Genomic DNA, 13,130 nt, shown 5'->3' on the forward strand with positions numbered 1-13,130 from the left:
CCGCCACCACCTCCCCCAGCTGGAGCGGGAGCACCCCTGCCCATCACCTCCTCTCTCTGCTTTCCTTCCCAGGCGGCCGCAGCCCATTCCCAAGCTGAACCCGCCGCCTCCCATCCTACGGAAGAGGTCAAGCAAGACCTCCCCGAGCCTGGAAGTGGAGGTGAAGCCCGAGAGCGCTGCTCTCGTGAGCCTGCCCAGCCCCAGCATCTCCAGCCTCACCAGCATCGCTGCCAGCTCCCTCACCCTCTTGGACCCTGAGGCAAGGACTCCCGCACGGAGCAGTGCCTCCAGCACGGAGCCCATCCCAGCTGGGACCTGCCAGCGTGTTCTGGGCAAGGACAGGACTGGGGAGAGCGGGCAGATGTCCCCCCTGGGCAGCATCCATGACCCTGCAGCCGCTGAGGCCCTGGCCAAGGACTTGGCTGCCCTGGCCAGCCCCATGGACAGCACACTGCCCTTCTCCCCTATGGACAACACGTGCTTGCACATCAGCTTCTCTGAAGATGAGCTGCTTGAACCAGAGCTGCACGCTGCCCTGGGGCCCACCAGGGTGCCCTCTTAGTGGGACTGCAGTAGGTGGCAGCTGGCTCCCAGCAGCTCCATCCACCCTGCTCCACCAGCCCACGATGCGGTTGGGTGTCCTGGTGCCCTGGCTGGGAAACAGGTCCCTTTGCTGTTCCCATCCCATGTATGGGGCTGCCACACAGGATGCGACCTGGCCAGCTCATGCCCTCGGTCTGCACCAGCTCACACTGCCTTCCTGCTGCCCCACCCTGTCCTGGCCCTGCTCACACAGCAGGGTGCTGCCCGGGGTCCCTGCTCCAGGCAGACAATTCGTGTTCATCACTGCATCCCTTCTGTTGGCCGGGTGCCTGCAGGCAACCCCGCACCAGCCCCTGGCAGGATGTGTGCCATCGCCTGCCCGGCAGCTCCGGTGGGCTGGGAGCAGGCAGGCAGCACTGCTGGAAGCCAGGGATGGAGCTGGTTTGACTCGCCCTGGGATGTTCCCACCGAGCCAGCGTTCCCTTGGGATGCTCCACAGCAGAAACATCCCTGGGGTTGAACAATGGGAGCAGCCAGGCAAGGGCATGGCACAGCGCAGGGCTGTGAACACCCGGACACAAGGCTGCTGTCATAACCCCATTCATCGGTTGTCACCTGTGAGTGGTGACACAGGCACAGTGCTGCTCCTGCACCCGGCTCCCCGAGGCAGGTGCCATGGATGGTCCATGCTGTGCCCAGCCCCGCTTTTGGGGACAGCAGCCCCAGTGCTGTGCCCCCATAGGGCAAAGCCACCACTGCCTCCCTCCACAGGTGCCTTTTCCCATGGCCCAGCACCCCCCAGAGGCCAGTGATGGGGTGCAGGGCTGACCACTGGAGCCCTGGGCTACCGTGGGTGACCCCCCCAGAGGGAGAGTGCACCCCGTGCCTTGGGGCCAGGGTGGGGAGAGCCCTCCCGTGCCCCCAGGGCTGCCGGTGGCTGCTCCATCGGGCTGGTTTCAGGGTGCTGTGGTGTGGTTGGGGTTTGGTCTCGGAAGTGCAGGTGTCTTGGGAGGAGTTAAAGTGTAAAAGGGAAGCCCAGCTCGGGGTGAAGGGCACCAAACGGCCCCTTGACCCTGGGCAGGTTTGGGGAGGGACCCAAGGAGATGCTCGTCCACCTTGGTTGTTTGCAAGAGGGCGTTGGGAAAGTGTTGGAGGGTTGAGATGGGAACGTGCCAAGCAGAATGGAGCCTGGGAGCAGCCCCAGGGCGGAGAGGATGGGAGGAGGTGGGACATGCACCCCAAAGCCAGCCGTGGCCAGGAGGAGCCGGGTGGGAGCTGGCAGCATCCCCACTGGGGCTTGTAAAGCTGGGGCTGGGCTGTCCCATAGTGCGGTAGAGACAGCCCCAGCCCGTCCTAGGAATGAAGTCCCTGCAGCTGGTAACTGACTTTTAAAGGCTATAAAATAAAGGTGTCCGGTTTGCAGAGCGAGTGCTGTGGTCTCTGCCCCGCCGGGGGATGCGCACAGGGAGCCCCGAGCTGTGCCGGGGCCCTTGGACACGGATTGGGACCCTCCAGGTATTCCCAAAGAAGAGTGAGCCCTGCTGTGGTTGGAGGCTGCCCCGGGCCACCAGCCTGTCCCCTGCACCCTCCCATCCACAGCCCCCGTTCAAACACAGCTCCCAGCAACCCCATAGGAGGTCCCGTGTCCCCACACAAGCTGCCACACATCCAACAGGTTCCTCCATTGGCGATGGGGCCCATTTCCAATGCAAACCCCAAGCCCAGCAGCACTCAAACCATGCTGCACGGCACCAAGCGCTGCTGCCTGCCGCAGCCCCACCAGAACAGGCAGCCCTGCTCCCCACACACCCCCTTTGCCCTTTCTTGTCCCCATTTGTGCTCCCGAGACAACCGCTGGCCCCACGCTGAGGAAGGGAATACAGCAGGGAGGAGGCAGATCACAGGCAGGTAGCAAAGCCCCTTTGAGGTGAGGAAGGGAACCCGTGGGTGACAGCACAGAGGATGGATGGGGACCCCGTGAGACTCCTGCAGGAGAGGGGACCCAGCCCAACCCTGGTGTTGGGTGGACCAACATCCTCTGTGGTGGTCCTGAGCTCCCTCCATGGCGCGGATGCAGCCTCCAGCGCGATGGAGGCAGGAGCAGGGAGCCCTTTCCCTAGGCCCACTGCAGACATCTGCCTTGGGGGGGGCTGCCTGCACGGGGAGGGGGCACTTCCAGCCCAGTATCTTATTATGCTTCCTTCATGGGAAGAAACTTTTTCCTCTGCTGTCTGGTAAGCTGCTAGCAATCATCAGGCAGGCAGGTGGTAAAGATTCACATCCATCAAACAATGCCATTTAGTTTGTAACCTGTGACTAAATCTGGTGTTAGCTTTAATTTCAGAGTCTGCTTTAGGGCTCGCTTGTTAATCTCTATGCAAAGCAGATGAAATGAATATGCAGCATTTTGGATGTAATTGTACGGCTTCAATTCAGCACTATAATTTTCCAAACAGGATCTTGCAATCAAGCTTCTATTCATTAGTGTATAAACAATTTAGTTTCTCAGCTCTCCAGTATGCCAATCATCTCAATGGAGTGAGCATCTCCGACAAAAAGAGGAGGAAAGTTTCCTTTGTGTAACAGAGGTAAAAGTTGCTCCGTACTTCGGACAATTCCCGCCTGGCAGATCCATGGGCTGTTCCCATGGAGCGGCCCATTCCCAGTGCCCCACAACACTGACCCACTGCAGACAGCATCCGGGGGACAATGCCCCGGGGATCTCCCAGCCAATATGCACCAATTGTAGGTGTGAGACCCCAGCAGATGAACCTGGACCGGCTGGAAGGATGCAACCATGCAGCACTGCATCAGCTCCCAGTGATGCTCAGGGTTGCCAAAGCAGCCCTTGGCTTTGGGAAGGGAATGGCCACCCCAGCCAAAGCCGCTGCACATCCTCATCTCCCCTGCATCACACACCAGCTCAGCCTTCCCTGCTGGAGCCACAGGACAGGGCACCATTGGACACCCCATACCCAGGGACTAACAGCAGTTCCCCCATAGAGCACGGGTCCAGGGTGGCACAGCTATGAGGCAGTCTCATGGTCTCAACCTCCCACATCTGGGTGCTTCCCTCAGTGGGCACCATGGATGCCGCACACCCGCATCCAGCACCAGCCGCATCCCCATCCCTCCGCTCCCATCCCCGCGGAGGGACCGAGCGCCTCGACAAAGGGAAGCGCTGCCGGCGGAGCGCGGGCTCCGTCTCCAAATGAATATCGACAGCGCTAATTACAGGCCGCCATGCAGACAGCTTATTAGCTCCTCACAAAAAGACGGTATTGAACTCGCAGCCCGCGGTATTCACGGAGCGCAGCAAGACGCTCCCCAGACAGCACAGCGACCCAGGCAGGCGAGCAACCTCCAGCGAAACTAATTACTTCCTGATTGTCTACGGCCACCCACTGGGTATAATGGTATAGACTAAATTTGGCATATACATAACTAAGCACTCGGCACCAATTTGGCGCGCAATAATCATCCTCTGTGTTGCATAATTAAAATCTGATCACTTGGAATAATTATTTCATATTCTCACTATTGGGTGAGGATTGCATAATGTGGGGTGGTAGGAGCCTGGGAAGGAAACTGGCCATTCTTACAGGCATTGCATCCCTGGGGATGGTGCTGCAGCTCCGGACACGGTAAGAGACCTGCTCAGTGCTGGCTGCCTCCGATGGGTGCCATTGGTCAGCACTGGAGCAGATGGAAGTCTCCTTATTCTGCCCCTCTGTGGCCATGAGCACGGCCCCTGCGAACCCTCACTGCTAGAGAAGGGCTCTCCCCGCTCAGGACAGGCTGTCCCCATGTCCCCAAGCAAACACCCTTTGCGCTGACCTTTCCAGGCAGGCCGCTGCCACCCGGCCGGGATGCTCAGCACCGCCCGGCCCCATTGTGCTCGTGCGTCTGCTAAAGGCATTTGGACAGACACGGCAATAAGAAATAAACCCCCAAGTGGAACGTGTGTGTCCGAGCCCTTCACTTCCTCTGGCGGCTCCCCGGGGACCCGGCCACCAGCAGAAAGAATACATGGATATTGCACGCGCCCTGGCACCTTGTCCCCGGGCCAGCCCCGCCGCTGGCCGCTGCCACGGGCTCATAAATCACAGCGGGCGACAGCGTTTCACAGCTCGCTTCCCAGCCAGGATATGGCCATTCCTGCTGATTACAGGGCCGGCGCGCGGGGGGAAGCCGCATCTCCCACTTCCAGGAAGGGAGGATCCGCAAGGAAAACGCATTGATAAAAAGAAGAACGAAATCAGCTTTGTTCACGTTGCGAATCTCCCATTGTTCCTGCTGCGGCCCTCAGCCCTCGCTGGAGAAAGTATTTCCTCAGCGATAAATCTCCTGGGCTCCTCGCCTTGGCACCGGACCCTCCTCGGGTTGTTTTGACAGAGAAAGCAGCTTTAACACAGGGTAATTCATGGTGTGATTGTGGGGGGGGGGGGTCAGGGACACCCCTGGGGCTGTGCCCACCCCGGGGGTCTCTGTTCCACATCCCCAGCCAGACCCACACCAGGGGACCTGCACTGCTCCCAACCCACACACCCCAAATCCTCCCCATTGGCACAGCACAACGCGGCACGGGCCTGGGGAAAGCAAGTCTGCCCGCGACCATGTGAATCCCAGCACTGGAACAGGGATCACGCGGTGGCCAAGCACTGGAAATACGGGAGCCGGGCTGACAGTGGTACAAGAAAAATAGATCGAGTTCCCAAGAAAACAGAGGCGAACTGATCTGATTTTCATCAGCATCTTCGGGAAGCCCCAGCCCGTCCCCTCGTTCCTGCTCTCCGCGTTACAAACCACTTAATTCCTTGTTGCTTTGGAAACCCTCACAAAGACCCTCTGCATCCCCCCAAATAACGAGCAACAGATGCTGCTCTGACCCCAGCAACTTCCTGGAAACACGCATTTGTCAAAATAAAAACAAAAAGATTAATGTGAGGAAGGCTCCTAAATTATAAGGGAACAGCAGACGGAGCCCGGGCGCGCACGCCTGCGTCGGGAATGGTGAGCACTCGGATAGAGCAGGAACACGGGACTGGGCAGGGAGAGGGCTGCAGGACCGTGGGTCCCTGTACCCCTGCTGCCCTCTGGCCCCAGGAGGGGATGCAGTGGGCTCAGGGGCAGCCCTGCCCTACCCCATCACCTCCAGGGGCTGCAGTTTGGGATCAGTGACCACAGGCTTGCTTCAAGTCAGGTTTGCAAGATAAGCTGAGAGTCAATGCAAAACCAGAGGCTTTCAGCATGAAACCCACCCCTGAGCAACCCTCATCTCCAAAGGGCCTCACACCATTCACCCCTCCCATGTTTCCTGCTTTATAAGAGTAACTGGCTTCTTCTAGAGAGGTTTAAACCCCCTTTGCTCACCCACAGGGGGAAGGAGATGCACGAACAACCGGTAACCAGAAACTTGCTGGTTATGAGTGCTTGAACCCCAGTGGGTTTCAACCTCACCCTCTGGCTACAGGCACCATGCTCATGCCTGGGCACAAAGCACTCACCCAGGGCACACGCAATGCCAGGGCTCCTGACAGGCACACTGGTGAGTGACCCACGGCACAACCCAGCCCCTGCAGCCCTCAGCACTCACCAGAGCCGCAGGCAGGGAGGCAGCGCAGGCTCCACACGGGAGGAGCCCATTCTCCTTCCCAGCTTTATAGGATCAGCCAGAAACAAGCTGCTGGGGAGAGCTGCTCCTTGGCCTGGTGGGATGTGGGCTGGGTGGAGCTGGGGATTCAGTGCACCTGGAGCAGAGGGGCTATGGGCACATTGGGCATCCCCATCCTCATCCCCTTCCCCATCCCCATCCCCATCCCCATCCCCATCTCCATCTCCATCCTCATCCCCATCTCCACCCCCATCCCCATCCCCATCCTCATCCCCGTCCCCATCCTCATCCCTATCCCCATCCCCATCTCCTGGTTGCACCCAGCTGTCTGCTGCTGGGGGGACCTGAGGACCATCCCTCCCATGAGGGTGTTTTCTCCCTGGGGACCCCATGACCAGGCTGGGGGTGCACCCACCTTGGCGAGAGGCTGCAGCACCCTGGGTGAATGCTGCACTGGGAAGGCAAATCCTGACCCGAGCTGGGCTGGGGGCTCGGTCCCCCCCAGCACCAGCCAGGATCCCTGCGGTAACCATGGCAATGGCAATATACATGTACATACTCTTCCCTCATCAGGTTGCTCCCACCCTGCAGAAGGGCTGCAGCTTCCCCGCCTCACACCTGGGGCCGTTCCCCTCTGCCACCCCTTCCCTGTTCCCATGAGAAGCTGCCTGTGTCCAGGCACACTGGCACCTTCAGCAGTGGTGTCCCTGTACCAAATCCTGCGTGAAACCCATCAGGAGGACAAGCATCAAGCCCTTGGCTGCTTGAGATGTATTTGTGTGACCTCTGCCCTTGGTAAAGGACCCGGAGCGGTTGGATCAGCTGGAGATGTCCACACTTACACCAATCCCACCTCAGTGCCAGAATTCCCCATTCACCCACCACAGCTGCCTTTGCCCATTGGTGTTTTGGGACCAACACAACCCCTGGTATGGAGGATATGAAGGTGGATGTGAACCTCCATGTTTTGCTTCAGCCAGAGCAGGCAGCAAAAGCCAGGCAGGGAGAGCACAAACCCTGTGTCAAGGGGGCAAATAAGGTGTCCCTGGGGATCACTGCTGCAGGGGCAGCATTCCCAGACATTCCCAGCCATTCCCAGCACCCTGCAGCTCAGGAGAGACAAGGTGGGGGCCCTGTTCTGCTGCTTCACTTCCAAAAACAGCACCCAGGCAGTGATTAAACGCTGGTGTGACCCAGGGGTGCAGACCTGCATCCCCTGATGGAGCAAAGCTCAGCAGCCCCCCAGCCACCCCCAGGGACCAGCCAGGATCCAACTGCCTGTTTAAACAGAAGATTAAAGAATCATGGAATGGTTTGGGTTGAAGGGACCTTAAAGCTCCTCCAGCTCCAACCCCTGCCACGGGCAGGGACCCCTTCCACTGGAGCAGCTTGCTCCAAGCCCCTGTGTCCAACCTGGCCTTGAGCACTGCCAGGGATGGGGCAGCCACAGCTTCTCTGGGCACCCTGTGCCAGCGCCTCAGCACCCTCATCTCAATCTGCCTGAAGGGAGAAGCTGCTCCCAGTGCCCCCAGTAGCCAGGGCAGGTGCTGCAGCCCAGGTGGGTGTCAGAGGGGAAAGGGCCCAAAATGCCTTTCCGCCACAATAATGAGAGCCAAGCAACTGCCGGTGAGCTCACTGGTGCTGGCAGGTGCGTGTGGGTGCTGCCAGCTCCCGACACCAGTGCCAGAGCCCTCCTGTGCCAAGGGATAATGACGGAGCACAGGCACAGCGCCGCTGGCTTCCATCGCTGCAGCGTGTGCCGAGGACACTGCCTGAGCCCCGGCTGCATTCCCACTGCTCACCCATTGCCTTACAGCTGGCAGCACCTCTGCACTGCCAGGAGCTGAGAGGCTCTGCCCTGTGCCAGGAAAGGGAGCTCATCTGATGAATTACAGGGAGGAGAGAAGCCATCAGAGGGGATCATTCCAACTAATCACTCCCTTGAACCACGTCGCACAGAGCATCACATAGAGCAGCACACAGGGCATTACACAGAGCATCAAATAGGGCATTACGTAGAGCATCACATAGGGCATTACACAGAGCATCACATAGGGCATTACATAGAGCATCACATAGAGTATCACATAGGGCATCACGTAGGGCATCACATAGGGCATCACATAGGGCGTCACATAGGGTGTCACATAGGGCATCACATAGAGCATCACATAGAACATCACACAGAGCATCACACAGAGCATCACATAGAGCCATGTTCGCAGCCACAAGCTTGACTGGCTCTCACAGCAAGGTGCAGGGACACCATCTCCTCTGATGCTGCCTGCCTTCTTCCCCAGCTCATGGGTGCTCAAGGAGCACTGTATGCCTGGCACCATGGCATTGCCTGCAGCGTGGCCATGGCTCCCCATGCAGGCAGGCATTGCGGGTCCCACTGGCTCTTCACACTCTCCCACAGGGATATGAGCCCCCGTGCTCACACTGTGGCTGCCCCAGGGCTTTCTGTGCTCTGCTCAGGCCCGTTGGGCTCTGCAATGATGCTGAGGTCCCGGGCAGCCCTGCAGCATCGCACCCCTGGGGCACCGCTCACAGCCCTGGGCACATCTCCCTGTGTGCAGGGAGGGCTCGGAGCAGCCCTGCCCCGGCCCCACACCTCCAGCATTTGGAACCCACCAGTTTCCTCTGCCCTTTCCACTGAACCAACCCACATAAACTTGTATAAACTTGAGGAAACGCGAGTCAAAGCAGAAGGAGCCCAAGGCTGAGCCAAAGCATGACCTCAGCAACCTCCCCCTTTGTCCAGCCTGGGACCTCGGTATCATCTGTCAGCATGTGCTGAGACCCCTCCTTCGGGGGATGCTCCAGGCCCTTCCGGAGGAGCGGGGCCCTGCCACAGCCCCAGCTTCTTTAATGGCCCTCTTATCTCTGCCGTTTCCCTCCGCCGGCGGCAGGTGATGCCCTCCCCAGGCTGCCAGCCCCTGCCTGCACCGGCCCCTCGAGGAACGGGTTCTTCTTGGTGGCCTCTGCGGTCTGGGGCCATGTGGGGCTGTGGGATGGGGCTCTCCCCATCGGTGGGCAGCAGTAGGGATGAGGGCTTGATGGAGCAGCCCAAGAGCTACCCTAGGTCATAGATGAGCATAAAGCTCAGCTCTACCAACTGACACCATCCTAAGGATGCTGTTTTGATGCTACTCCCATCCCATCCTCAGGCCTGATGGAAGGGAAGCAGAGCCCGGCAGAACAGAGGCCAAGAGAAGTCGGAGCACAGCTTGCTGTCTGAGGCATTAACCTGCCTGTCTGACACGAGGGCAGTGACAGGCAGGGAGTGTTCGGTGCAAAGGAAGGAAATGGAAGAATTAAATCCACAGAACTTCCCTGCTTTTGTTCTCTCTCCCACCCCCGCTCCTTCTCCTTGGCCGCTCGCTCTTCTCGCTGGATGCGTACGGCTTGATACTACCCAAGCAAGCTGGAAACGGGGTATATCAGCTGAAAGCAATTTACTTTGAAATCCAGCTGCCAGATTTTTCTTCATTTGTTTACTTTTAAATGCTTTTTTTAAAGCCAAAGTACACAAGGCAGCCAAATTGCTGACATGTGTGCGGGGCCGGTACCCCGCAAACGCTGCATTCTTCCATGTCCTCCTGGGCTCAACTCCACTCATGTTTATTTAAAATATGTAGAACACTTCAGCACTATTAAGGACCATGTTTTATAGTAAATGGAAAAAGATTTCCTTGCAGGCCAACGGGAGAGGAAAAGAATCGCTTCGATTCAGTGCTGCTCTGACAGCGCTTGGCCTGCTGAGCAGAGCGGGCTTTGCAAGGACAAGACTGCACTGGTAGTGCATGTGTGTTGGGGACTCTTGCTCCTGTAACCAGCTCCCTTGCTCCTCGGCTCCCGGTACACAGTGATGGCACTGCTACTGCTGCGCTGAAAGGCAGGAGGGTCCCGTGCTGGCTGGAATTGGGAAATACCCATCCAGGAGTGCTTGGAGTGACACTTCTCACCTTCCGTCCTGCAGGCAGAGAGATGTACAGCTGCCTTTCCCATCGCAGAGCTGTCTGCCTGCTGATGTGCTCACTGAGGGCAGTCTGTACAGGAAAGCATCTCAAACAGCAGGACTGAGCAACAAGGGCAGGGTGATGGACCCAACACTCCTCTCCCATTGCTTGCACTGGGGAGGAGAGCAGCGCTTGGTCTGCAGCTCCCCTGGAGTGATGGGGCTGTGCCTGCCACGGCCATGCAGAGCTTCCCCTAAGACTCCTCTAAGGCTCCTCACAAGGACAAAGATGAGTAAACAAGCAGAGTGCTCTGTTGGGTGGAACCACCGCATCTCACCGAGGAGCCGGGGCACAGAGGGAAGTGACATGCCCCAAGGCCACACAATGAGATAGTGACAGGCAGGAAAGGGAAGCTGGGTTGCCTGTACCCCAGTGCAGGGCTCTACCCTCTGGTCTATGTGACTCCTGTATTGCTTCATTCTCTCCCATTTACAACACGCTGGTGTAAAAAACAGAAAACAAACACACGAAAGCCTGTAACAATAAAAAGCCCAATAACCGATAGTAAAAACTCCAGCAGCTGTAGGGAAGCCAAAAGCTTCTTGGAGGGGGTTGGATGGAAGTTGAGTTTCCCTCCCTGCTTGTATTGTATTTCTTTCCTCTGCCAAAATGTGCTTCCTGAGCCTTGGGCAGAGCTCTCTGCTGCTGACCCTCACCTTCCTCTGTTTAGCCTGGAGCACAGGCTTGCCACGAGCGCCTGAGGCCGCGCCTGGGGACAGGCAGAGCCTCCCGCTGCGTGCACATGGCCAGGGTCAGCCCTGCTGTCAGTGGCTTCCTGACAGCCCGAGCCAAGACGGGCCACACCTGACAGCATCCCGAAGGAGCAGCGGGGCAGAGCTCTGGCGCAGGAGATGGATGGAGAGAGCTGGAGGCCGGCGACAGGAGCGGTGATGGGGAGGGACATGGTTGCAATCGATGGGATTCACTTTTAAGGGCTCCCTCCAGTCCTTTTCCCCCAGCAATGGGAAAGGTTCCACTCTCACAGCTGTAAATGGGAGGCAGGAGAACAAAGCAGAGGTCAGACAGTGCTCTAACCAAAGGGGTAATTCTGAGTCCATTAAAGCCGCTCGCTCCTGTTTGCATGGAAGCAGAAGGCTGTGCTACTACTTCTAAAGAGCTGAACCACCCTCAGGGTGACTCATAGCCCTTGACAGAGCTGCCATGCTGATTTTACAAATATGAGAGCAATGCCTCAGAGCCAGTGTTTTGTACAGTTTAACCTATCAACTTGGGAGCAGACCCATAGCTCTTTTATAAAGCTCCTCTTCCCTGTATTTTACTTCCTTTCTTGGTGCCAGAATCGGAGCCAAAGCCGAGCTTAACAAAGCAACAGGCATGGTCGTTCTTCCCAGCCCTCATTTCCCCTGGTGAGAAGGGAGAAATTAACTCAAACCCTACCAAAACAGCAAAAGCCATTTCTTGCCATTTTGTGCTGCAGACCACAGCGTGAGCGAGGCACTCACTGGAACCGTCTGCATTTGCCAGCCCAGCCAAGAGCACAGGAACACACAGGTTGGAATCCTTTTGTTCAGGCACCTGCAATAGACAAACGTGATCTAAGCTATTCTGCAGGCAGTGAGGACAGCAGCAGTGGGGAGATGCTTGGGATGCAGGCAAGACAGGAGAGCTTCTACCTTATCAGTGCTCTCATTTATTTCCTTTGAGCCCTTATTCCTGGACCCGGTCAGGTACCGACTGTTCATGTTCCAGCAGCTTCTGCTTCTGTCCCAGCCCTGTGATAGGCACAGGCAATGCAGCTCCCCTCACTGCCTGCTCTTGCTGCGTTGCTCTCGTCAAGCACAGACATCACACACACGAGGAACCTGGACCCATGCATGCTTTAGGCTTGCCAGAGCTTTTGCAACGCCTGTGAGGGACTGGAGGAACTTGCTGTTGAAGCAGAAAGAAACCAAACCCAGGAGTAACCCCCACACTGCCAAGTGAGCTTGTTGCTGACCTGCCTCTGGGGTCTGAGAGGGGGTCTGGGGTCAGCATCTGCTTCTGCTTGCAGGGCTGATTTACTGCCTTAATATCCAAAATAGCACTGCAGACTTCTTGCCTCTAGTTTGCAGTTCTGTGTTTTCTCAGATCTTCTCCCTTTGCCAAAGTACTATTTGTACCACACTCGACAGTGCAGGAGGTGTCCTAGATTTAAATCAAGTCTCCAGCTAGAAGGGCTCACATGAAAACCATAAAATTATTAGCAGAACCCAGGGTTACGTTATTAAGACCATTTGGTAAAGTCGTGTCTATTCCTAATAAAGAGAAGTAATGTGCTTTTACATGAAATTAAATATTGCAATTAACCAGTTTCCCATGTTTGCCTGGCTCACACTGCTAGCACTGGCCAATTTAAAACCATCCCATCCTCTGTGGCACCAGGGATGCACCCATTCTGGATTCAGAGAAGCAAATACCATTTACACCAGGTTTTCCAACCACCTCCACCTGCTCTGGCTCTACCTTAACTTCCTTAAGTCACACCAAACGTGACTGAGGTGATCAGAATATTTTCAACTCGTTTTTCTTCCTCTTCTCACTTCATCCTCCATTCAAAAGGGATTTTTTTAAGTAGGAAAATTCAAGTTGAGACAATATTCAACTGAATTTTGTAGCGAAGACAAAAGACCTGATCAAGCTTCCATCAGGAATACTGAAATAGCCTTTGCACTTTCAGGATGGTAAAATCTTCACACAGATGCCCAAGATCAGCTCAATGCAGCCACAAGAGGGAGTCTTAAATCTCCTGTTAATACCCAGATGGATTCTAGTTTCCAAACTCTTCTCATGCAAGAGTACACAGCAAGCTTTCAAAAGGATTTTACACAGCCTGAGCTCCAAGTTTCTTCTGTAGCTTTATAGCAGCATCCTTGTTCTGAGGCAAAGGTTCTACACTATTACGAATCCTTGCTATAAAGATGCAGGTTGTGCTTTGCTTATGAATGGGGGAA

At 56.7% G+C, this 13,130-nt stretch overlaps 1 protein-coding gene across 2 annotated transcripts in view; it reads left to right on the top strand.

Moving 5' to 3' along the window:
* Positions 1–13,130, top strand: part of LOC133211831 (carboxyl-terminal PDZ ligand of neuronal nitric oxide synthase protein-like) — a 111,543-nt gene that overhangs the window by 30,256 nt on the left and 68,157 nt on the right. Inside the window, exon 11 of one of the 2 annotated variants that reach the window (XR_009725299.1) lies at positions 73–800. Coding sequence is in view for 1 of the 2 variants with exons in the window: in XM_061352527.1 (XP_061208511.1) it covers positions 73–562 (490 nt within the window). In the remaining variant the exon portion in view is untranslated. Of the gene's footprint in view, positions 1–72; positions 1,137–13,130 lie in introns of those variants that run through there. The other variant, XM_061352527.1, reaches the window with a different exon arrangement.

The sequence above is a fragment of the Neopsephotus bourkii genome, unplaced genomic scaffold, assembly GCF_033783945.1.
Source record: "Neopsephotus bourkii isolate Nb327-2 ecotype Australia unplaced genomic scaffold, CSIRO-AGI_Nbou_v1 NB_659, whole genome shotgun sequence".
In the NCBI taxonomy this organism is placed as follows: domain Eukaryota; kingdom Metazoa; phylum Chordata; class Aves; order Psittaciformes; family Psittacidae; genus Neopsephotus; species Neopsephotus bourkii.